Here is a 26,487-nt window from a genome sequence, read left to right as displayed (position 1 = left end):
CGCGGCGGTGGGGCCATGGCGTGGCGGCGGCGGCCCGAGGCCGGCGTCGGGGCCCGCGGCGCGCTGGCGCTGCTGGCGCTGGCCCTGTACGCGCCCGGGGCCAGGGGCCGGGCGTTCGAGTGGTACTCGGCCGTGGTGAGCACCGAGTACGTGGACCCGTACACGAACCGCACCGTGTGGAGCGTCTCAGAGAGCGGCCGCTTCGGCGACAGCTCGCCCAAGGAGAGCGCGCAAGGCCTGGTGGGCGTCCCGCGTGCGGCGGGCCGCGACCCCGAGGGCTGCGCCCCCGACACTCGCTTCCTAGTGCCGGCGCCCGGCGGCCGGGGGGACGCGCCTTGGGTCGCCCTGGTGGCGCGCGGGGGCTGCACCTTTAAGGACAAGGTGCTGGTGGCTGCGCGGAGGAACGCCTCGGCCGTGGTCCTCTACAACGAGGAGGGCCACGGGAACCTCACCACGCCCATGTCCCACGCGGGTGAGCCGGGGGACGCGGGGAGGCGGCGGGGGGAACTCTGCGGCTTAGTCATGGCCGACCGCCCTCTCGGCCTCGGCTTTGATCCCCAGCGGCTGGCAGCGAAGGGTATGGGGGCGCGACTCTGATGGTTTCTGGCGGTCAGGACCTGGGAGGGAAGCTTTGGCTGTGCGCGCCGTGGCCCCCCCGGGGCTCTATGGGCAGGTAGGCGGGCCTCCGGACAAGATTAGATCTTCGCCTTGGGCCCTTCAGGTGGGGGGAGGTGCCCTCTGGAGGAGGGCAATGGGGAGAAGGAAAGAAAACCCACCTGAAGAGGATTGTGGTGGAAAGTCTCTTGATTGCTAATCATGGGTCCCTTTCCGTTCATCGTTTTCACAAAGTCAGGTGGGGTAGGAATGGAAGCTGTTTCCCAGCGCACGCCAAGGTCTGGCAGTCTCTTCACCAATGTCAAGTGGTGGCTTGGTCGAACTCTGGTTTGTTCACTTTCATAAAACATGTCTGAGTATTCTGAACTTTTGAGCCATAAAATCTGGATTTAAGTGCGGATATGCTTTCTCACTTTCTCCATGTAAGGTTATAATACTGGCCCTACTGCCAATCAGGTTCCTTGAGTCTTGAGTTTGGATGAAATTTTTCAGGTTGTGTTCATTTAGGAAAAGGTCTTGCTCTTTGCCAGACGACACTTCCCACACACCTATTCCCCAGGGCAACAGGTTGCATCTTCAAGCACTGATGACAGTTTGAGAGTCTTATTTTGCAAGACGTCCTCCTCAGAACTAAAATCTGAGTGCCATAGGACCCAGCAGAGTGAACATATTTGTTATGATTTCTAAGATCATGACTCATTCTGAATTTATTGTGATTAAAGTCTGTTTTAAAGTTTCTGCTGCTGCAAGTCAGACATCCTTTTTCCTGTACTTCTGTTTTTCATTCCGCTTTGATTATTTAAAGGCAGGGTCGAACTTTAATGAGGACAGAAAAGTGACTTTGGATTTAGCCTATTTTAGCAGTGATGCGAATGGAAATCAGTTGAGAGGTGAGAAAGTGGAGACTGTTAGAACAACTCTTTCAAGAAGGTTGACTGAGGGCTCGAGATGCACAGAAGTGTGCAGAAACTATAGGACAAGGGAGGGTTAGGGTGGACATTCGTAGGGCGTACTGAAATTGGTTGGAGTGATGTGGTAGAGATCCGGGATACAGGAGAGGTAACTGCAGGAGGCAGGTCTTGAAGGAGGCCATGTATAGGATACTTCGGAGCGGTTGTGTTCAGACAGTAGAGGGGAAATTCTCAGCTGCAACAGAAGGAAGTGGTTTTGGAAGAGGAAATGGGAGCAGATGCTCATGTGGTGGCATTGGGTGAGGCACCACCTTTGGTGCAGTTATTCCAGTGGTTACAAGTACCAAATTCTCATTGTACCCAAGCCACGTTTCCATAAAGCTGCCATGAAAAGCTCTGTCAGATTTCAGAGACCATTCCTGATACATCGTATTGATGGTGTTTTCCCAGTTTTAGTAGTTCTGTCAAAGAAAAGAGGTTAGTGTGTCAGGATTCTCTGATTCTGGGTCCTTGCAGTCTCTTCTAAGTCTACAACATCTTCATTTGGACCTTTTCTTTTCAATGGCTGGGACATCGACTACAATTTTTTAAACCTGTTCACTGCGTTTTTTGATCGTGATGTTCGCATTTTTCCAGGCTAATAGCACTTGCTTTAACTATGGTTCAGCCACATTGCTTGCTTATATTATTGACATCATTTATCCAGGCCCCAAAAAACACCTCAATGATGTTTATTTGAAATCCTCATGAGTTTCTCTTCTATTATCAATGTCCATTCTAATCTCTTTACTGTGAGAATCATTCTGTTTGGGAAAAAAGACAAAAGTAACAGCTTTAGCAATTTTTTTTTAATGTGTGAGAGTACCCAGTGTCTAGGCACTGTGCTCAGTGCTCTCCATACAGCAGCTCACTTAATCCTCCTGACAGCCTTAGTAGGTACTTTAACCCCACTTTGTGGATGAGGAAACTGGACCAGGTAATGGGGGGGGGATGTCTCTGTATATAGCCAGATCATTCTTTGTTGTGGGAGGGGCTGTCCTGTGCATTATAGGATGTTTAGCATCCCTGGCCTCTACCTCCAGTTGTGACAACCAAAAATGTCTCCAGATAATACCAAATGTCTGGGGGGGAGAAGTGATGACAAAATCATCCAATGTTTTGAACCTCTGACTTAAAGGGAGATTAATTGGGTAGCATTGTGACCAGTGGATTAAACAGGAAAACCTGCAGAGACTGTAGTCTGTAGGGCTGATCCAAGTAGAAATAAAGTTGACCCTTGAACAACACAAGGCTTAGAGGCACCAACCCCCCATGCAGTGGAAAATTTGCATATTAACTTTCGACTCCTTAACTTTTTTTTTTTTTAAGATTTTATTTATTTATTCGACAGGATAGAGACAGCCAGCGAGAGAGGGAACACAAGCAGGGGGAGTGGGAGAGGAAGAAGCAGGCTCCTAGTGGAGGAGCCTGATGTGGGGCTCGATCCCATAACGCCAGGATCACGCCCTGAGCCGAAGGCAGACGCTTAACTGGTGTGCCACCCAGGCGCCTCTCGACTCCTTAACTTTTGACTGGGCATTTTACCAATAACATAAACAGTCAGTTAACACATGTTTTGTATGTTACATGTATTGCCTACTGGATTCTTACAATAAAATAAGCTAGAGGGAAGGAAATGTTATATTAAAATCATAAGAGAAAATTTACTGTACTGTATTGGAAAAAAAAATCCTTGCATAAGTTAACCCACACATTTCAAACCTGTGTTGTTCAAGGATCAACTGTATAAGGGCTAATACTGTAGTGGTGACTATAGGAATGGAAAGGAATGACCTTCACAGAAGTTGGCCCAACTGGGAACAAGGGTACAAGTGTATCAAGACTTTTTGAGAATGGAATAGCATTAAGAATGGAATGAATGGAATTAAGTCAGAAGACAAACTGACTTTGAAATACTTGAATTTGAAATGTTATACAGAACCTCGAATGCAGCTCAAGTTAAGTTTCTTGGATTTTGTCAGAATGTGGCTGGAGGCAGTAAAAACCACAGATTTCAGTGGTTTCAGTGTTCCCGTGTAGCACTGGTATTCTGCAAAATAGATAGAGGTGGCTACTTGTAAAATTGGATTGTGATAGTCTTTTCCCACATCTCAGGGAGGATTTCTCCAGTTTTTCTTTTCTTTTTTTTCTTTTTTAAGATTTTATTTATTTATTTGACAGAGAAAGAGGCAGCAAGAGAGGGAACACAAGCAGGGGGACTGTGAGAGGGAGAAGCAGGCTTCCCGATGCGGGGGGCTTGCTCGATCCCAGAACGCTGGGATCATGAACTGAGCCAAAGGCAGATGCCTAAAGACTGAGCCACCCAGGCGCCCCTCTCCATTTTTTCTTAAGTGCGTTACTTGACTCTACTAAATCTAGTACAAGATACTTTGGATAAAAATAAAATCATGACTCTAAGATAATCTATCAAAACAACTATAAGGACTGTTAAACTAATTAATTTCCTGTCAATTTTCTTTACTTTAGCAGACAGAATAATGAGTAGCCACTTTGGGCCAAGTATTGTGCTTGCTCAGGTATAGAAATGCATAAGACTCGTGCCTGCCTTTGAGGAGTTTGTGACCTGGTGGGAGCGTTAAACAACTTTCCAGACAATATGGTTTGGACCTTGATTGAATTATATGCATGGATGCTTAGGGAGCATAAAGGAAGGACATTTAAAGCAGATCCTGCAAGAGTGACTAGAAGTTAGTTTGACTAAGATGAGTAAAAATTGATACAAGTCAAATCATTAAAACAAGTTTTTAGGGATTCCTGGGTGGCTCAGTTGGTTAAGTGTCTGCCTTCAGCTCAGGTCATGATCCCACAGTTCTGGGATCGAGTCCCACATTGGGCTCCCTTCTCAGCGGGAAGCCTGCTTCTCCCTCTGCCTGCCATTCTCCCTGCTTGTGCTCTCTCTCTGACAAATAAATAAATAAAATCTTAAAAAAAAAAAAAAGAAAAGAAACTTAAAAAAAAATAAAACAAAATTTTCATAGACTATTGGCCTTAGTGTAATTATTGTCAGTTAATAAATAGGATGATCCTTTTGCTGAAATTGTGGCATGGCCTTTTAAGAATAGATTCATTTATTTACTGTGTATACAGTTAACTTCATTCATTCTGTTAACAGCTGTTTACTGAGTGCCAAGTACTGGCAAGGCTTAGAGCTGTGTTTGAAGAAGGGGCCAGAATTGGGGTGGAGGGAAATGACAAAAATGTAGAAGCCCCTTGTGTTATAGAAGATGTGGTGCATTTTGCATTTGCAGAGCATGGTAAGTAGTTCTTTATGAATAATAAATGTTCGATGATGTTTAATGCTATACTCAAATGATCCAGAAATGTGAATTTGAATTACGTATTTTGGTGCTGTAGGAAGACAGAAATGGCACCTCACAGGCACACTTGGAAGGTGGGATTAACTAAGGTGGTTCCCAGAAAGATTGAGTTTTGAAGGACGCGTTGATGCAGAAGGTGTCTCTGGGTGTGTGTGGTGTGTGGAAGGGGGGGTCGGGCTATAGGACATCTTGGTGGTGGGAATAGCATTGCAAAAGGCTGAAGCCCTGAGATAAAGTAATGCATTTAGGAACCCTGTAGAGTTGTATATTCAACAAATATAAAATATTTTTGAGCAAGTCAAATTATCTAAAACATAATTTAAATTTCCAAGAAAAGAATTACGTTTGTTTTTGTGTTCTCCTGACACTCCCAGCCAACCATAAAAACAATTCTGTTTTGCATAGTAGCTTCAAATTTTGGAGACATTTGCATTCATATTGGGTGTACTGTTTCTATTAATATTATCCTTATTGAGGCATTTCAGCTATAATACTTGAAGATAAGCCAATTTTTTCAGATGCATACAGAAACTCTTCTGTGGGTCACCACTGCATGATACTTGGCTACAAAAGCTAATAAATAAGAACAGGTAGTACTCGTCTAGTGAGGGAGAGAGACCTATAAAGAAATTCTAGTAGATGTTTTATACACCTACTAGAGCTGTATCTAGGAGGATCTGATACATTGCAGGCCCAAAGGGGTGGGTGGTGCTTGAGTTGAGCTTGTGCTGAATCTTGAAGATTTGACTAAGAATTTTCCAGGTTGGGGGTTAGAAGGTGGAGAGGGTATAGAAGTTATGAGAAAGAAAGAAAACCTGAAATTTAATGGGATCTTTTGCTGGGACTCTAAAATGTATTTCTTGCTGCCTGAATCAGTTTTCTAGAGCAGAAATCTAATCCACCATTCAAGTATTTCAGTAGTTCCCACCCCCTTCAAAAGAATGTTGAAATCTATATAGTTTCCTTTGGGAGGAGAGAAATGGTACACTGGACTCACATGTAACCTCTAAAATTTTGAACCTACTGACCATGACAAGCTTTCTTTCTTTTTTGTTTTTGAGCAAGTGGTAAGAGGAACACAGACATTTGAAAGGAAACAGAAATATATGCAATTTTATTTCTGGCACAGAGGAGTTTTCTATTATGGACGGTTTGGCTTGCTAAAGAGTACTGTATTTGGTATTTATTATCTGACAAGTAGGTTTATGATCATGTACTCTGTACACAGACTTGTGCTAAGTAAGACAAAAATAAACTTGGAGTTTTCCAGTCTAATGGTAATACACCTCTTACCTCTTCTTTGGGGGAGCGAGAGGGATTGCACAAGATGACTGTTTTTACACAAGCATGACTGGTGGCAGTATTAAGGGTATGGAAGTTATGAGAAAGAAAGAAAACCTGAAATGTAATGGGATTCTTTTGCTGGGGTAGGAAAAAATCCTAAGAACTTTCTCTCCTCTCCTAAGTCTTTGAGTGTCTGTGTGTCCCATGAAGAAACTCAGCTCTTTAGTTGGGAAATCAGCTGTGATTTGCTCTCCTGTGTCCCTAAGGCTCTCTGGGATTGGCCTGGGGACGTGGTAGTGCATGAGGAGGTAAGGGCAGGGCCAAACGAGGTGCCTGTCCCTGGTATCCCTCCGGTCATGCACACAGTGACCGCAAGCTAGTGCGTTTTTATTCAGCTGCCCTACCTCCGGTTCATCCCAAAAAATGGTCCGGAAAAGCAAATCATGGTATAGGATGAGTCTTCATTCTGAGTTTTGTTAATTTAAAGTAGTTCCCAGAAGCAATCTTGCTGCTATAATTAGTATAGCAAATGGTTTAGCTGTCATCCTAGACACAGTATTTTTTTTTTTCATGATTTCTTTTAACTCCGTGAACTGTTTTAGTTTCCTAGGTGAAAAATTTCAAGTTGATATTACAAGTGGTTTCAGTTCAGCGTATCCCTCTGATAATCACTGTGTCAGTAGCCCCTTCCTTTGAAAATTTTGGTGTTCAAGAACCCCAGTAATCTCAGTTCATCTTCCACCTTTTATTTACTCATTCATTTATTCAGCAAATATTTATTAAACACTTTCTGTGTGCCAGGTTCTATGTGAGGCACTGGGGATAAGGAGATAAACAAGATACCTTTACATAGACAGTAGTCACCCCCCTTATCCATGGTTCCAGTTACCCACGGTCAACCTCGGTCTGGAAGTAGATGATCTTCCTTCTGACCTATGGTCACAAGATTAGTAGTAGCCTAATGTTAGGTCATGATGTCTACATCATTGACCTCGCTTCGTCTCATCACGTGGGCATTTTATCATCTCACATCATCACAAGAAGGGTGAGTGCAGTACAAAATATTTTAAGAGAGGCCACATTCATATGACTTTTTTTTTTGCAGTATGTTGTTATAATTGTCCTATTTTATTATTAGTTGTTAATCTCTTACTGTACCTAATTTGTAAATTAAACTTTATCATAGGTGTGTATGGGGGAAAAATAGTATATATAGCATTCGTTGCTATCTGCAATTCCCGGCATTCACTGGAGGTCTTGGGTTGTATCCCTTGTGATAAGGGGGACAACTGTATTTTAGTCACTAACCAAATTGGACCAATCACCATCCCAAGTATGTTTTTTATGATGATTTCACAGCCTAGAAAGCCTCCTTTGTTTGCTCGGCAAACTTCTCCTGTCCTTCCAGATGTACCTCAAGTGTACTTCCTAAGGAAAGAGTTCTCTCCCACCTCAGACAAAACTATCACTGCATTTCTGCAGCTCTTTGTATTCCGCTTTTTTATTAAATAAGCAATAGTCCAAAATAGAAAAATTCTCATTCTCATTTTATAGCTGAAGAAATATTCTCAGAGAGGGTAGTTTCTCCAGACCCAGACAGTGGATGACAGATTTGAACCCAGTCTGCGTGGCTCTAAAGCCTGGGACCCCACGAGGAGGCAGGGCAGAGATACTGTGTGGGAGCTGGGTCTTCAGGGCCTAGAACTGGCTTTTCCAGGTAGTATATGACATTCAGCAGTTCTCTTCAGATTTTTGAGCCCTCATCTGTAAAAGGGTAATTTGGCCTCTCTGCTTCAAGTGACGTGTGCATGTGAAAGTGCTCCGCAGTTGGTTTTCCCCAGTTAACACAAAGAAATTATGTCAGTACCAGAAGTTTTGTGTAGCTGTGACCGTAGCAGGGAAACAGTTTTATTTTCTGTATAAAAACTGAGACAGGCGCATGGAGTTCATTAAACCGTTCTTTCTACTTTAGTGTGTGCTTGAAGTTTTCCACAGAAGGAGGTTTATGAGAAAAGGCTTTCAGCTTATAAGTGCCATGTAATTATAAGTGGTATAACTATCATAATAATTGTTTCTGTGCTTATGTGTCTCAGCTTCTAGATGTTTGTTTTCCTGAAGGCAGGAAATGCCTTCCTCCTTCTCGTGTCTCCCCAGTGATGACATGGCAGACTGTGTGAGTGGGGCGACAAGTACAGTTCTTGCTAAGTGATACTTACGGCCCAGGTCAAAGGATTGGCCTCCTGGGGGGAGCCACCTTAGAAGGGTGCTCTTCTGGTGTTTCAGTAACTAAATCCCAATGGCAGGGGCCACAGTTGGTTTGCTACAGATTAAGTTTCTCTCTGCAATAAAATTGTTATTGACGCAGTTTCAAAGTGATGCCAGAGAACATTCTTTGTGTGTATTTTTATTTTATTTATTTTTTAAAAGATTTTATTTATTAGAGAGCACAGCTGGGGGAGCAGCAGGCAGAGGGAGAAGGAGAAGCAGGCTCCCCCCTGAGCAGGAAGCCTGATGTGGGGCTCCACTCCAGGACCCCGGGATCATGACCTGAGCCGAAGGCAGACGCTTAACCGACTGAACAACCCAGGCGCCCCTTTCTGTGCATTTTTTAAATTAGTTTTTGAATAGGTGATACGCGCACATTGTACAGAATTTTTATTGTGTCCAACTCCTCTCCCTAGACGGAGTAAGGGTCCCTAGTCTCTGTCACCTTCCAGAGGCAGTCCAAATTGATGTGACATATAGATTTTCCATCCACATAGTTTGACACGTTGCTTTTTTCCCCCTCCTGTCATCTTGGGTACTGTCCATACAAATGGAGTCACCCCTCAGTCTGTGTACACGTACTGTAGTTTATGTAACCCTCTTCCTATGGATGGACGTTTAGATTGTAATAGCAGAAACTTAGAGAAAACAAATTTGACGACAGATATCTTTACGGGTAGCTCCTGTATACATATGAAAGTGTAACTTTGCAATTAAGTTCTTGGACATGGAATTGCTGAATCAAAGCGCTGTGCATTAAATTTCTTGGGAAAAATAAATAAATACAAGTTTTTTGATAGCCATTTCCCTCCATCGACGATAGTAATAATAAACTCCCCCCGCAGCATGCGAGAGTGCAGGTTTGTGCTCCCTCTCGCCGTAACGGAGGATCAAAACTATTTGATCTTTGCCGTCATAGAGGTATGGATGATCCCCAGCTTACTATGGTTTGACTTGCAATTTTTTTACTTTATGGTGGCACAAAAGGAGCATGCATTCCGTGGAAACCATACTTCAAATTTTGAATTTGGATCTTTTCCTGGGCTAGCGATACGGCCTACAATACTCTCTCATGATGCTGGGTTGTGGCAGCGGCCCTAGCTCCCAGTCCGCCGCATGATCATGAAGGTCAACAACCATTCGGTACCCAGATCACCATTTCGTTTTTTACTTTCTATACTGTATTCAGCAAATTACATGAAATAGTCAGCACTTCCCTGTAGGTACAGTGTTAGAGGATTTTGCCCAACCATACATAGGTTGTTGTAAGTGTTCTGAGCACGTTTGAGGTAGGCTAAGCTAAGCAGTGATGTTCCGTATTAAATGCATTTTCTACTTAGGATATTTTCAACTTAGGTTTTCAGGATGCATTGCGATGTAAGTTGAAGATCTTTTTAATGTTTTCATTTGTACCATGACTTTTCATGTGTTTAAAATCTGTTTGTTGGGGAGTGACCACTGAGGCGTACAGGTTTTCTTTTTAGGGCTGTGAAAATGTTATGGAATTAGATTGTGGTTATGGTTGCGCAGCCTTTGTGAATATACTAAAAAACAGTGAATTGTATACTTTAAAAGGGTGAATTTTATGACATGTCAATTCTATCTCACTAAAGCTGATGTGTAAAAAAAATATTTTGTCTTTTCTGTTGCTCTCTTACAGGAAATTGTTTTCTGTCTTTGTTATGTTACATGTATTTTCCCCCCTGTTGGCCATTTGCTCTTTTGATCTTGATTCCTCGATTTTACTCTTTTTTAGCCATGTGGAAAATTTTCATTTTTATATTTCTTCTCTTTTATATATTTATATATTTAAATCTTTGATTTACTTGGAACTTATTTTGCCATAAATTGTGAGATAGGTATACAGCTTTTTTATTTTCCCTCAGATAATACCCAGTTATCCCCATACTATTTTTTTTATAATGATCCATTTTACCCCAGTGTTTTAAGATTACAGTTTTATCATGTACTAAGTTCTTTTTTGTATTTGGGCCTCATTTCTGGACTTTCATTCTACCCCCTTACTCTCGTTGTCTTCCTTTGCTACTACCACACTGTTTCAATTACTTTAATTGTAAAGGTTAGTTCAGGTTTTATGTTTAAAAAGTTTTCCTGATCATTTGTGATTATTTTTCCCCTAATGAACTTCAGAAACAGCATTTTTAAGGTTTTAAGAATTCTATTGGTATTTTATTTCTAATTTATAATTAGATTTATTAAATAGATTTATAGATTAATTTATAGATAGATTTATGTAAACTGATTTTACCTCTTCTTTCCTATTTTTTTGTATTTTGTCTGCTTATGCCTTTAGACTAACGTTAAATAATAGTGATCATAGTAGAAATTCTCGGATTGCCTCCCTGTGATTAATAAGCATGCTTTAGGTAGGCATTTTAAGATTTTATTTATTTGAGAGAAAGAGTGAGAGGGCGCATGGGAGGGAGGAGGGTGAGAGGGAGAAGCAGACTCCCTGCTGAGCGGGGATCCTGATGCAGGGCTCAGTCCCAGGACCCCAGGATCATGACCTGAGCCGAAGGCAGACGCTTAACCGACTTAGCCACCCAGGCACCTCTAGGCATTATGTATTCATATTCATAAATGAAATTAGTCTGTATGGTTCTTTTGGTTTATTCCCATGTTTGGCTTTATTATCTGGAAATTTTTTAAAACTTTTTTAACTTTTTTAATCTCCTGTGGAACAGTTTCAGTACTTAAAGTTTTGGTGGTAGAATTCACCTATGGAATTGAATGGGGCTCTTACTTTTGGGGGGATAGTTATTAGAGACTTATTCTACTTCTAATGTGGTCAGTCTGTTTTCTCTTTGGGGACCAGTTCTGGCAACTTATGTTTTCCTTGAAAATTAAACATTTTTTTAAAGTTTTGGATGTTACATATGGACAAGCTGTAGTACTCTTTATATTTTTCTCTTACCTTTCTCTGTATCTCATTTTGTGTTCTTCGTATTGACATTTTTTGTTCTTCCCTACAGGAACAGGAAATATAGTAGTCATTATGGTTAGCTACCCAAAAGGAAGAGAAATTTTGGATCTGGTGCAGAAAGGCATTGCAGTCAAAATGACCATAGGGGTTGGCACCCGTCACGTACAGGAGTTTATCAGTGGTCAGTCTGTGGTATTTGTGGCCATCGCCTTCATCACCATGATGATTATCTCATTAGCCTGGCTGATATTCTACTATATACAGCGTTTCCTATATACTGGCTCACAGTTTGGAAGTCAGGTAATAATGGGTAATTCTTTTTAACTTTGCTTTTTAAAAGATAGTTCATAAATATTCCTCATGTAACTTTTTTTAAAAATAATTTTTTAATTAGAGTATATTAAATTTTCTGTTCTGTGGGAAATTAAATACCTTTAAATGGGGTCACTTTTTGCATGTTTTGCTCCTGTGAATACCCTTTTTCCCCTTTTTGGGACATAAAGGAAGGATAAATAGGCCTGAGGTACAGGACCTGGTTCTGTGTTTAAAACAAGGAGAACCCTCAGCCTGAAGGCGAGGAGCAGAGTGGGAGCGGCTTCCTGGCTTCTCTTGTGGGGCAACTTTCAAAGCCATTGATCTGCAGAGACCCAGAGGCTTCCATAGACAGGCCTTTGAATTTCACACTTACCTGTTCTCTTGAAAAGCCACTCTTTCTGGCTTTGTAGGTGGTAGTCATTTCAGGTCATCTTGCACCTGCTGCTCTTTCGTTTTAGGGACGGGCATTAGAGGATGAATCGGTGGGACCCCTTCACCCCCATCCTCAGCTTCCTACTCTCTTGCCAATATTTAAACATAAGAATTGGTTTCTTCTTCAGGCATGGAATTGAAAATAAATACTCTGATCAAACAGCTCTTAAGTTATATGTGGGTATTTTATACATTAAAATGTAAATGGTAATTTTTGTCATTTTCATTGTAATCATTTAACTGTTTTTTAAATGAAATTTTTTCTGTACGCTTATGTGAATTTTTTAAAATAGTGACTTAAAATTTTTAGTGATAATAATATTTTTCCTACCTAAGAGCCATAGGAAAGAAGCTAAGAAAATCATTGGCCAGCTTCCACTTCATACTGTAAAGCATGGAGAAAAGGTAACATTTTCATGGGGTTTGGTTTCTTTTAGACTAAAGTATGTATCTGTTTATATGTCTAACTAAAACTTTGCAGTCTGTTAAACTCATACATTGAACATGTGGAGTTTGACTAGTTTGAGTTAGTAATAACTTGCATACATGTGTTCATTTTAGGGAAGGGTTGACAGAAATACTCAGTTGCACATTGAAGAGCCTCCTAATCCCGTGCCACCAGATAAGGTAGCCATTAGTTGCATACAGTTATTTTACTTTAAATGGATGAAATTGAACCTAAAATTCAGTTCCTGAGTCACACTAGAGCTACATTCAAATGGCCCTATTGGCTGGTTGCTACCATACTGGACAGGACTGACACGTCTGTCACCTAAGAAAGTTCTACCTGTCAGTCAGACCCAGGTGACTCTAAGGAAGGTAAAGAACTTCCAAGTTCCCTTAGACCATAGACCTTTGATTCTTCAAATTCATTTCTGTTAATTTTGAGGCGATAGGCTATGTGTCCATTCTCTCTGATTCCCTTAAATACAGGGAGGAAAAAACAGGGATTTGTAGAGAACGGGAGAAAAAAATGTACTTAAAACTCCCCCCCCCTTTTTTTTTCTTTAAGATTTTATTTATTTGAAAGAGAGAGTGAGAAAGAACGTGAGAGGGGAGAGGGTCAGAGGGAGAAGCAGACTCCCTGCTGAGCTGGGAGCCCAATGCGGGACTCCATCCCGGGACTCCAGGATCATGGCCTGAGCTGAAGGCAGTTGCTTAACCAACTGAGCCACCCAGGCACCCCTTAAAACTATTTAAAAAAAAAAAAAAACCATTTTGACATGGCCAACCAGGACATAAAAAGTCAAAATCATACCTCAGTTTTAAAGCATTTTGGGAATGGGGCAGGTCCTAGAGGATCAGTTATTTAAGAGGAAAACAGTTGCTAATGCAGTAGTAGGACTTTTTTTTAATGGTTTGTCTTCTCTGTCTTTAAGATGTTGATAAGTGTTGACTTGTAAGTATAGGTTGGTTCTGTTGTTTTGATTTTCATTTCATCTCACCAAATCGTTGAGACTTCATCTGTTCTACCCTTCACTCCCCCTTTGAAAAAGAGAAAGAATAACTGTACTTATTTTATGTATCCCTTCTTTTGACCAACTTTAAAGCAGAAATAATACTCATTAAATTATAGACCTTTGATTTTTAAACTTTGGATTCTGATATTAATGGTTTATTTAGTGTATTTAATATGAAGATACTCTTGGAATTATATTGTTGGCTTCTATTCTTTCCCGAATGCCTTATACAGAGGTAACAGTTGAATTTTAATAGTTTGTGCAGGGTACTGGTTTCTTCCCATGCAGATGTACTGAACAGAAAAAGTAAAACCAAACAAAGTTTCTCATGTGATGGCTTGAGATTAGCACTTGATGTACAGATCACTGAGGGTCCTTGGGGAGAGTGTCTCCAGTAAATGCCTGTGACAAACTCTACATGCATTACACATGGCTGGTCACTTGATAAGCATGTAGTTTTATGCTCCCCTTAGAATATGTCTTCTGCTCCATAGCAGGAAATCTCGGTCTTAAATATGCGCAGAGATGTATATGTACAATATACTGAATTGAGTCCTTAAGAACATAAGTAAATTGATAATATCCTCTTCCTGTACAGGGCTTTTTTTTTTTTTTTTTTTTTTTTTTTTTAGTTTTAAAAAAAAATCATTTGAGAGCGAGAGCACGAGCAGGGGAGAGGGTTAGAGGGAGAGGGAGAAGCAGACTCCTTGCTGAGCAAGGAGCCCAACATGAGGCTTGATCCCAGGACCCTGCGATTATGACCTGAGCTGAAAGCAGACACTTAACAACTGAGCCACCCAGGAGCCCCCTGAGCATTTCTTTATACAGAATATTTTTGAAAATGTGATTCTACTGTTCTTTGAAAGTTGTCAAAATAATGGTTAAAAAGAAATCCCTAAATGGTCTGTGAGGTACATACATGGATTTTTCTTTTTTCTTTCTTTCTTTCTTTCTTTCTTTCTTTCTTTCTTTCTTTCTTTCTTTCTTTTTTTTTTTTTTAAGTTTTATTTCTTTAAGTATTCTCTACATCCCATATGGGGCTCAGACTTATAACCCTGAGACCAAGAGTCGCATGCTCCGTTGACCAAGCCAGCCAGGTGCCACACACGTGATTTTCTGATGATTTTGATTAAATTTGTACAGAAAAATGTTGTGTTTTCTTAAATCTACATCTTGTCCAGTTCTAGAGATGGGTGTTTGGTTTCTAATTTTGTTTTTTTTTAATGGACTCCTTCACAGTAATGTATAAGCTTACAGGCCATTTAGGACTTTAAAAATTACTTCATCAGTTTTGTATGGCATACGATAAATGATAATATTTACTTTAACAGCAACGTACAATTTTAAGTATTAAAAATTTTAATACTCTTTGATAACAATAATCAGTTTTTACTGCTTGCTTGCTATCAAGTGATGTACACGGCTCAGTGTATTTTTAAAATAATTACATAAGGACAGGGTAGCCGTGTTCTCATAAAATACACTTGCTAACGTTGGAGCTACATGCAGACACTGGTAGTTCTTGAATCCATCCCAGAATCAAAGGGAGTCTCAATGGCCTGTCTTGGGTCAGATGACCACTCTGGCTGTTCCTGCTTTGATGGGATGAGGCCAGGTGGTTCGATGTGGGGGGTACCCAGGGAAATGGGGGAAAGGCTGACACCACCAAAAAGGCCGATGACCATAGATTCTTAGAAGTGGAAATTTTGTCACAAGACTGCTTCCTCCCCGGCAAGTCTTATTTCTTTTTACCTTTATTAATTTGATGGATGAAAAATGGTAATTTATTTTAATCCGTAATTCTTTTATCACTAGTGAGGGGAATATTTGCAGATATTTAGCCATTTTTGTTTTCTCATTTGCAAGTTGTTAACTATGTTCTTTAGCAAATTCTAGTGAAAGTGCCCTTGTTTTTGTTTTTAATTGTTCTAGAAACAAGTAGCTTATTGGATATTCTCTTTACAAGTTTTATATTTGAAAAATAATTTTTACTGTAGTAAAGTAGGCATTTGCATTTCTATAACCCTGAAAACATGAACACTACCCTAGTATCAAAACTGTTCATGTCTGATTAGGTAGACAATGACATTTTTTCCTTTTCAGCCAGATTCTTTAAATAATCTCTGGACAGTGGTAAAAGGTAAATATACTGAATAGAGATTGTATTTAGCTTCTGGTTGTACCCTGGTAGTACAAAATTTGTCATTGTTTTACCCAGGACGTTGTGAGTTTTGTCAAGACAGAGCATGTAGCAAGGATATAGTGAACTTGTTTCTTTCCTTTTTACAGGGAATTGATGTTGATGCTGAAAATTGTGCAGTGTGTATTGAAAATTTTAAAGTAAAGGACGTTATCAGAATTCTGCCATGCAAGTATGTTCTTTTTCCTTCCTGAGATGCTACGAATTACTGGACAAGTTTCAGGTTTCTGACAAAAGTGTTAGTGTGTCTTTTACAGTGTGAGGATCTTGCTATATCACGTGATGATCTTGTGATCATCTCATCCTTTAGGAAGGAAGCTTCAAGCCTTCTAGGCTCCTAGATTATATTACTTTAAGATTGCTTAAGAGACCTCAGGCAGACCCATTATATATCTTTGCCATGGATTGGCTTTTAGTCTAAAGCAAGGCTTCATTCGAATCCTGAGAATTCCATCATACGTTTAGCCGTTCAAAACGTACACTGTGTGGGAGCAAGGAAACTGAAGCATGACTGGGGAAGGACCCCAGGGGAAGGGCCAGAAATGGCTAGCAGAAAGTGGGTCAAGGAGGGTAGGAGTTTGCTATTATTTGCACCCTGGGTTTTAGTTCTTTTGGGGGTTCTGCAAAATAAATATTTCTTACTTTAGGTACATTAGGGGCTTTGCTTTAGCCATGGGAAGTTGCGATTTCCTTCTTTTCTTTTAAATAATGGGATACTTTAACTGATAACTGTTTAGAAGAATGGCTGTTATCAGAAGGATGTATAAAAAGTATAATATCCTTTCAGTCTGATCAATTTTAATTATGCTTCCCACCTATTAGAAGTAGGTCAGAAACTGATATGTAATTACGGTTTGCTTTATGTTTACAAAGTAGTATATATATATATATAAGTACTCTGTAGATTAAGTTCTCAGTGATTCTGTAGATAAAACCAATGAATACCAGAATAACAAAAGTTTCTAGAATAAAGATAGCTAACTTTGGTCTACAGGCTTTTATATGAGGTTGGTATGGTGGGTATTTAACGAATTGGAGTCAGTATGTCCTGTGGAAAGTTATTAAAATAGAAAAGAATTTTTTTTTTTAAGATTTTATGTATTTATTTGACAGAGATAGAGACAGCCAGCGAGAGAGGGAACACAAGCAGGGGGAGTGGGAGAGGAAGAAGCAGGCTCATAGCGGAGGAGCCTGACGTGGGGCTCGATCCCATAACGCCGGGATCACGCCCTGAGCCGAAGGCAGACGCCCAACCGCTGTGCCACCCAGGCGCCCCAAGATAGAAAAGAATTTTTATCCAGGATGGTTTAGGGCACGTCTTTCTGACTTAAAAATGATGCTTGGGATGCAGCACAAATGAGCGGCCTGAGGCTCACTTCACTTCCTCTGTAGCGCCAGATCTGTCCTGATGGCTGAGCCGGGTTTTGTCCTTGACCCTCACAAGCAGACATGTTGCTTGTACACATTTCCTGGTCTCCTGATCTGGGGTTTTTACTTAATTTCCCCTCATTTTCTCCTGTGCTTTATTTAGCAGATTTCCCAATAAAGCCAACATGTTTCCTTTGAGTTTTTGTAAAAATTAGTTCTGTTATATCAGTGTCAGTTTCAGTTTCAGTTTGAGGATGAAAAGGTCAGAAGACTAGCTAGGCTGGACTATGTTATATAATGAAGTGCTGTTATTTTTAACTGCGCTATCGGACTTCAGTATGAAGCAGAGGTCTTCACACAACAGCATGAATAATGAACAGTTACTCGGTATTTATTGTGCCCAACACTGTTGTAAGCACTTACGTTATTTGCTGCTAAGAACAGCCTGCGGTGGAGGTGCAGAGGTTAAGCAACAGCTCGGAGTCCCAGCATCATGTCACACAGCTGCTGTGGGAGCCATGGGTCCTGTACCCACTCTTCCTGTCTCCTCCTCTTCATTCTGTGTGGAAAACATTCACCACGTAGAAGGTAGAGTTAGCCAACTAAGACAAGTCAGTAAAAAGAAGATACATAGGCAATTTTTATTTCTTCTTTCTTCAGTTCTGAAAGTTACCATTATAGAAGAACATGGAATATACAAAAATATGTTAAGACAGAAAATAAGTGGGGTATTTTTTAAGCCTAAAACCCAAAGATGATCTGTTTGTATTTTGCTGTATTTCCATTTGATTCATTTCATTAACTTAGGTAAGATACTCTCAGTTTATTATTAGTTGACTGTTGGTTTACTTTTGCCACATTCATTCCCAAAAGGCTTTTAGTAAGTTACAGAGGCACAGAAAAATACAACCTAGCATGAAGCAAAAATAAACCATGCTATTTTCATAGAGTGAAGGGAAAATTTCCCTGTAAGTTCCAGATTCTGTTTAACATGAAAAGTAGAATAGATAATTATGTAGAGTAAGTGAATAGACCAGAATGTTGATTTGAAGTCATTTAACTTGTACCGAGAAGATGAGTTAGTAGAATGTGTTGTTTCCTTTATAAGATATAAACATTTATTTTACAAAATTAACACGTACTTAATTTTTTTAGGCATATTTTTCATAGAATATGCATTGACCCATGGCTTTTGGATCACCGCACGTGTCCAATGTGTAAACTTGATGTCATCAAAGCCCTGGGATATTGGGTTTGTTACATTTTTGTTTATATTCAATCTCTGCCCCAGTTCTTCCTGAGTGATTCAATTTCATTACTGACCAAAGGGAGGAGGAATGGACTAAGTGCTCCTTCTAACAGCTTTGTGGTTCCCTGAAGAAATTTTCCTCTTGATTAAAAATGAATGTTTAAGACATTCCAAAAAGTTAATGAACTGCTGCCTTTGTGATTATAGACCGACATGCTAGATGTTTCCCCCCGAGAGTTTGTAATTGCTTAGAGCAATGTATGCTGCCCTGTAGAATGTATATATACTCATCAGTTTTGTACAAAGAGGAATTATCAAATCTTTGAAATGAAAGGAGCCTCATACATTTTCTGGCTCAAGATGCACATTCCTCAAGATGAGGAAACTGAAGCCAACACTTCTTGACACCAGGTCTCAGATTCCTGGGTTTGAAAATCAAATCCTGCTGGGGAAATTGGTCCTGTGTGGAATTTGCTTCTGCGGTTTGTGGTACTTAGGTGGTCATAGACCTTCCTCTGAAAACAAAGACACGAGGGCAGAGTGAAAGAGGGTGCTTAATAGTAGCCAGCCGTGTGCTGAGGGCCTTCTGTATGTTATTGCATCACACCCTCATAGCCACTCTGGGAGGTAAGTACTGTTTCTCTCTCTATTTTTCTAATTAGGAACTTGAGCTTAGAAAAGCCGAGTAGCTCACCGAAGGTCACACAGCAAGTTATTTGGAAATCTGCTTTCAGATATAGGTTTGCTTCATTCCAGGGTACAAGCTTTTAACTAGTAGTCCCACCCTAAAGGGGGAGACATAGAGGAAAAAAACAAGATTTTTCTAGATTGTTGTGTTTGTTATTGTTTTTAGAGGTTTTGTATAATCTGTTAGTGTCTTAAAATATTCTTGATTAGGGGCGCCTGGGTGGCACAGCGGTTGGGCGTCTGCCTTCGGCTCAGGGCGTGATCCTGGCGTTATGGGATCGAGCCCCACGTCAGGCTCCTCTGCTGTGGGCCTGCTTCTTCCTCTCCCACTCCCCCTGCTTGTGTTCCCTCTCTCGCTGGCTGTCTCTGTCTCTGTCGAATAAATAAATAAAATCTTAAAAAAAAAAATTCTTGATTAAATAATAAATCGTTTTGAAATAATGTTTAGAAGAAGTAATGTAAGGGGCGCCTGGGTGGCACAGCGGTTGGGCGTCTGCCTTCGGCTCAGGGCGTGATCCCGGCTTTATGGGATCGAGCCCCACATCAGGCTCCTCTGCTATGAGCCTGCTTCTTCCTCTCCCACTCCCCCTGCTTGTGTTCCCTCTCTCGCTGGCTGTCTCTGTCTCTGTCGAATAAATAAATAAAATCTTTAAAAAAAAAAGTAATGTAAATATCACATACTTTTCTTATTGCTAAACATATTTTTTTAGGGTTTTTTAATAGTGTTTATGGTAGAGTCATGCACCTTACAGCCCCAGTAGCCCTCAAGGTGTCCTCTCATCTTCAAGCTTGGCGGGTCTTGGAAAGATAGTTGAGAGACCGCTGCCTTGATTACCACTGTTATTTTCTAAGAATTAGATTTTTCTTTTTCTTTTTTTTTTAAGATTTATTTATTTATTTTAGAGAGAAGTGGGGGGAGGCAGAGGGAGAGACCTTTCAAGCAGACTCCCCACTGAGCATGGAGCCAGACACAGGGCTAGACCCATGAGATCATGACCTGAGCCGAAACCCCAAGAGTCAGATGCTCAACTGACTGAGCCATCCAGGTGTCCCTGCGAATTATGTTCTTCACGTGTGAGTTCCAGAATGCCCCACCACAGGTACAGGAAAGGAGGAAGGTCAGCATTTAAGACCTCTTAGGGAAAGAAAACTCACCNGCTTTGATGTCTAGAAAATCTGTCTTTCCTCTAGAATTTCTAACATACATTTATAGTTTTTAATAATGATGGCTCTATTTAGCAGGGCATATCAGTGAATTTGAGACTTAGTGAACTGAGCCCGTGTCTTAGACACCCTTCCTAGAATTTTAAGCATCTTAAACCGTACAATACAGGGAGCGTGACAGATGTTTTTCTTGGCAGAGTTTTCCTTTTTCCTCTTCTTCTTCCTCTTTTCCTTCATTAGAGGCACTCTGAAGCTCATTTTAAGTTACATTCTTCATAGTCGGTAGTTTTAAACCTGCTTTTCATTTCTAGAAATTTTTGTAAGGGTATTTCTCTAATCTTAGCACTGAGAATAATCCTCATGAGTTGTGTTTTTGGAACTACATCTGCATATATATATTTCATACATTAAAAATGAAGATTTCATTTTGCATCAGGTTGGATTACTTTGTTAGAATGTTAATTTCAGAAATCTTATGTCCCCAGGACGTGTGACTTCTTTTTTGAAGAACAGAAACCTGTAGTAACTTTAAATCAAACTCTAAGAAATTAACTTGTCTTGCCCTTAGTTGTTTTTATAATTTTTGACGAGTGTGCCATTTTCTTTAGTCCCTTTGCCCCTCCTGCATTGGGTTTTGTAGACAGTTATGACACACTGTCATATGGCAGCTAGATCTTGCTTGCAAGGAAACAGCTGTGGTGAGAGGGCTGCCATCGGTCCTTCACGTGGACTTGAGAGGTGGTCCTTGCGTTGGCAGCTACAACCTTCTCGATGTGCCATTTGTCACTGTTGTTTTCATTCATTCAGCAAGCATGTGTCAAAGGAGTGCTCTCTCAGGTGCTAGATTGGACCCTGACTTGGGGAGACAAAGATGAGTAAGACGCAGCCCTTCTGGTTGTGGACTTTCACTTTCTAGACCGGGGGGGCCAGGGCATGTACCCATGCACAGCGCTGCAAAGGAGGTATGTTTGAAGTGCCGAGGAGCACAGAGCAAGGAGGAATTTACTCCGCCAGGTGGAGTGAGAAGATAAGAGGGTGGTTTTTTAAGAGGGGAGTCTGAGCTGGGTGTTAGAGGATTTGCCTGACAGATCAGTGTATTGCAGATGAGGGTGTGACCATGTGGGCTTTGAGACTGGCAGGTGGTTAAGTTTGGTGAGTATTCTGGTAACTATCTGGGAAAACCGATGGGGGTGGGCTGGGTGGGAGTTAATGGCAACTCAGTAGGATTTGTGGCTTGGTGTGTTTGGAGTCTGTCCTGAGGGTGTTCAGTTGCTTACCAGTGAGAAGGAGGCAGTGTACCATGTGGTTCAGAGGAGGGCTTCTAGAAGTGGGAGGAGCAGGCCAGCCGTGTCCTTGCTCCAAGAGCCCGGGGAGGGAGGTGGAACCAGCACCATGTTCTCACATGAAGCCCAGGCTCCCTATAAACCCACAGCCACCCCTTCTTTACTAGGTTACCTCACCAGTGGTTTGCTCTCTCACAACATGGCTCTGACTCTGGCATTAATCCGTAAGGTATCTGGATAAACCTCTGTTTGAGACTGGGCTGTCACTTTCCTTATCCTTTTTTATTCTTTTTTTTAACTCAGCAAATGGGGGAGTTGGAGGTACACTGACAGCCAATAGACACTGTCTTGAGGGAGCCACAACTGATTCTTTTTAAGTGAATCAGATGCAGTCTGAAGCCCTCTGTTGTCAGACACTGTTCTTCCGAAACCCTGGTACCCACGGTGAGACAGTAGGACAGTTAGAAGCAATAATCCAAGCTCACAGCCACAGCCAGGCTGATTCACACCCTCTGGCCAGAAAGCGAGGAAAGTGTGTCTCTAACAGAGCTTCACTTACTGTCAGTAAAGAGTTTAAAGGTGGCATGGCTTGCGTCGAGGGGAGAGGTGGTTTTTCAAATGAACAGTGTTTAGGTGAGGAAAGCTGCACACTGAGAAGTAATTCATTTTCCGATATTGCTAAATATAGAAGACATTCGTGTTCTTGCCGTATTCTGTGTATAAAAGTAAATGCTTTGTAGGAGTTCTGAGTAATGGTTATGAAACGATAGATAAGCTTTGAGTGTGTTACTCAGACAAGGTATTTTCTTCTGTTCTCTCAAGGGAGAGCTCGAGGACGTGCAGGAGACGCCCGCTGCAGAACCTACGCCTGGGAGTGTTTTGGCTGCAAATTTGAGTGTCACTTTACAGGATGACAGGAGTGAGGGGAGCAGCATGCCGTCGTCTTCCACTAGTGATTCTGCACCGCACTGTGACGCTGGTTTTAAAGAAGATGCAGGTGAAAACACAGCCTTACTAGGTAAGTGCCTTGTAGGTCATAAAACAAAGTGATGTCAGCAGTGGGGGAAATGCAGAAAAGCATAAAGGAGAAATGAAAACCATAATCCCACACCTGCAAAAACCATTTTAACATTTTGGTAAATACCTTTTCAGACGTTCTTCTCTGTTTAAGGATGGGGACAGTATCATTTATGTGCTGTTAGGTAACCTGTTTTTTCTCTTAACGTGTGGAGCTCTTTCTCTATGGTAGGTGCGTGACTCTGGAGCTACTTAGTATCACAGCTTCAGTTTACTAGAATTTCTTTAAACTGCACCCGTTTGGTGACTTTAACACTCTGAAATCATTATGTGTATACTTTCACCACTTGTCTTATTGCTTCTTGTCATTCTGAGGGATGAAATAGAGTGAATCACATTTTTTTTTAAATTACTGAGATTACCTTTTCATATTTGTTGATCACTTTTATTCTTTTAGGAGTTGCCTGTTTCATCCTTACCTTGTTTTGCTCTGGAGAAACTAATTTTTTCATGTTACTTCTAAGAGCTCTTTGGTCTTTGTCATCTGTATTGTATGTTTCTCCCCCAATTTCTGTATCCTTTGGTTGATGTATTTTGTAGACAGAAGTGTTTCATTTTTCTCTAGTCCAACATATTCTCTCATGATTCTGCCTTTGATAGCATGCTAACTTTGGAAGGTCTTCCTCATCTCAGGATCTAAGTATATTAACCCATATCTTGCTAGTATTTGTGTTTTTGTATTTTATTACCTTTAAATCTTTAATCCACATGGTTTAAGAGAAGATTTTACCTATTATCCCCCAAATGTTTAACCAGTTGTCCCGGTATTTAGCGAATTATAATTATTTTAGTGACTAATAATTATTTAGTGAATAATAACTGTGAATATGTTTTGATATTGGCAAGGCAAATCCCTCATCTTGAATTTTTAAAAATCTCTGGACTATTCAGCATTTTCTAAAAAAAAGTAATCAAATTATTTGCCGAGTGAAAGAAAATCCCATTAGAATTTTTATTATAATCGAATAAATTTACATATTATTTTACCTGGGAAGAATTAGTGCTTCTAATTTTGAATTATGCCATACAGGAAGAGGACACACACTTCCCAAATCAGTGATACTCAGAATGACTCAGTTTTGTGTTTGACATGTTTAGAATCTGTGAGGCAAAGATAGGTAGAAATACTAGAACTTAGGTTTTAAAGTGGTGGCAGAGGGAGAAGACCACATTGTGGAAGAGAAGGGAAGCATCCATTTCAGAGTGTTGGAGGGTGGAAAGGGCATTCTCCTAACGAGCTCCCCGGCCTCCTGCTGGGATTGAACCACCTCAGGGATTCCATCAAATTGAGCCCAAGTACATGCCAGTGTAATTGTTGCCGTTGCCTTCAGTCTCCAGAAAGAAACTAAATTTCCTTCCTCTAGTACTTGACCACCCTTGAGGTAATTAAAGACTGGTAAGGGCTCTTATCCTGACTAAACGTCCTTCAAAAGCAGTCCCCCGTGTTCTGCATTCTTGTTACCTGTCGTGCTTCAGTTTATCAGCATCTCTCCCCTTAGAACTCAGATATCATGTGAAATAGTGCATAGAAATAAAGGTGGAAAAAGAAGCTAGGTTATAAAACAACAGAATGTTAGATGCTTTCTGAAGAAGCTGGGCCCTCTCCCCATACGTGTGCGCGCGCGCTTGGTTTCTATTTTATTTTTTTGTCCTTTTTTTCTCTTAAATTTCCAAGTATCTGTTCACCAGTAAGTTGACAGGTAATTTAAATGATAATGTTCTTTCTGCTTTATCACTATACCAGTATAATTTGAGAGATATTAAATTGGAGAAATCAGTTCTTTTAATCAGACATTAGTACTTCCAGAATAAAATGTGGCTTCACTTAAAGTTGATAAAACATTTACTGGGCTCTTAGTAGCAACTAAGAAAATAATAATGGAAGTTATTAGTGGTAGACTACTTGCCAGACAGTGTTTCTCTGGTGAGTGCTCCTTCTCTTGTCCAGTTGACCCTCTTGGCTCCGACTGTAGGTGAGTTCAACCTTCGGTTCTGTATTTGAGGAAGTATTCTGTTACTGTAAGAAACTTTTTGTGCTGAAATTATTTTGTGCTCCTCTTCCTAGTAATACCAGTCTGTCTGGAGTTGAATACATATTCCTCTTCCAAGATAGTTTAATCTCTTTGTTCCTGCATTTAATCATCTGTAAAATGAGCATAATAACATCCTAGTCCTCATAGGGTCACGTACATAAACCAGTAAATGGTCGCTGTTTTCATGGTCATTTCATGACACCATCATTCCTGGTCATCGTCATAGCTCTCAGGTTTACTTTTGAAAACATACTAATACCACCAACTAAAACTGTGTCTTTATAGCCCCATGCTGATCAGAGTAATGTCGGTTAGGCTAATACTAGAAAACCTCTCATACTATATGTGAGGAAGATGTTTGTATGTTTTTCATGACTTCCTGGAATGGGTTACCATTTTTACATGTAAGTTTTATTTAAATTTTTCTGTTATTTCTTGAAGTGTAGTCTCTAAATGGTCACAGTGTTAATGTAATTAAAGTTTAGAATATGCTAAGTGACTAACACTGGTTTTTGTTGCTTCGTCGTAGAAATGGGCAGGAGCGACCTTCAACGTGGAGGACCCATCTCCTAGCGCACATCCTGGTGACCGCATCATGGACAGAGCTTTGGCTTGAATTAAAGGACTTGTTTTTTTTTTAAACTTCAGCACATAGTTTGTATATTTGAAGATAATGTACATTCTTTTACCTTTCAGGTTCTGATTTGATATACAAAGGGCTAAGATATTTTATTCTTAAAGAGACGTTTTGATTAGTCTTAATATATTTATCTACTAAAATGTATCATTTGTGATAAACATTTATGTTGCTTTGGACTATTACAGAGACCACTAGGAAGGCACTCTAAAGGGGACAGGTTGGGGGTTGTTTCTGAATAGTAGACTAGCTGCTACAGTACTGTGAAAACAGGATTATTTTGTTTCTCAAGAACTAAGCAACTGAATTTAGACTAGTGGAAATAGAATTGTATAATTCAGTTCAGTAATTGAGCACGAGGTTTCCCTGGAGGAAAGACTTTTCTAGAACATTAAACCTGTGAATGAGATGAGAGAAATCTATAGCTTTCTTGAATCTCCATGTCATATAGAGACTTTGAAACCTAAGAAGTCTTCTTCATTGTTTTCTCTTTGTAATTATAGGAAAAGCACTAGACTTTAGGATTTGCATTCCTAATTTCTTATGACACCTCAAAGGAGAGGGAAATTTGTCCATTTTTTTTTTTTTTACAAATAAAAAAAGCTAAGATTCTGCATCACACATGAGCAGTAAATTTTTTATTGCCTTAAGGAAATCGAGTAGGCAGACTTTTTTTGTAAATGATGAATATATTGGTTCCAACTACAATTTAATCTTTACAATTAAAAAGGTGATAGATGGAGAATTTTGACTGTGGTTGTTACAAAATAAGTAACCAGTTTTCTTGACTGATTTAAAGCAGACTTAATGATCATGACCTTGTGTCATCCTCTACCCTTTTTAATCTTGGCTGTCCTTACTTGTAGGTGGAAGGGTCAGGTTAAAGTAAAGCTTCTGGAGGCTGTGCTCTTAAGTTTTCTAAAATGATTAAGCACACACACTTTTCTCTCCCTTCTTGGAGGTGGAAGTTGAGGATGAGGGAGAGTTATTTCTTAACTTGAAACTGTTGTCCTTTGTTGCTTCTAAGCTAGTTGCTGTGTATATGTTTATTTTGTGAATAAAAATAAATGCCTATTGAGAAAAATAGAGTTTAAAAAAATTTAAAGAATTTATTCTTACAGCTGTATCTAAGTTGCATATAGCTTTTTTTTTTTTCAAACCATTTGTTGCACCTGGATTCTAGCCA

At 40.3% G+C, this 26,487-nt stretch overlaps 1 protein-coding gene across 1 annotated transcript; it reads left to right on the top strand.

Annotated features, from left to right (window-relative positions):
* RNF149 (ring finger protein 149) lies at nt 1-26,387 on the top strand. The gene is made up of 7 exons (XM_040623597.1): nt 1-472; nt 11,446-11,696; nt 12,480-12,548; nt 15,893-15,975; nt 18,327-18,423; nt 22,377-22,572; nt 25,194-26,387. The coding sequence occupies exons 1-7, from the start codon at nt 16-18 to the stop codon at nt 25,235-25,237; spliced, it is 1,197 nt and encodes a 398-aa protein (XP_040479531.1). The 5' UTR covers nt 1-15; the 3' UTR covers nt 25,238-26,387.
* Nucleotides 26,388-26,487: the final 100 nt, after the last annotated feature.

This window comes from Ursus maritimus, unplaced genomic scaffold (assembly GCF_017311325.1).
Source record: "Ursus maritimus isolate PB19 unplaced genomic scaffold, ASM1731132v1 scaffold_6, whole genome shotgun sequence".
NCBI lineage: Eukaryota > Metazoa > Chordata > Mammalia > Carnivora > Ursidae > Ursus > Ursus maritimus.
Note: the sequence above shows the minus strand (reverse complement) of the source record. Positions and strands in the feature narration are given on the sequence as shown.

Coding starts and splice junctions, on each gene's coding strand:
- RNF149 (XM_040623597.1), top strand. CDS start 16: ATGGCGTGGCGGCGGCGGCCCGAGGCCGGCGTCGGGGCCCGCGGCGCG. Junction 12,549..15,892: donor CTGTAAAGCATGGAGAAAAG/GTAACATTTTCA, acceptor TCCTTTTTACAG/GGAATTGATGTTGATGCTGA. Junction 22,573..25,193: donor TGAAAACACAGCCTTACTAG/GTAAGTGCCTTG, acceptor GCTTCGTCGTAG/AAATGGGCAGGAGCGACCTT.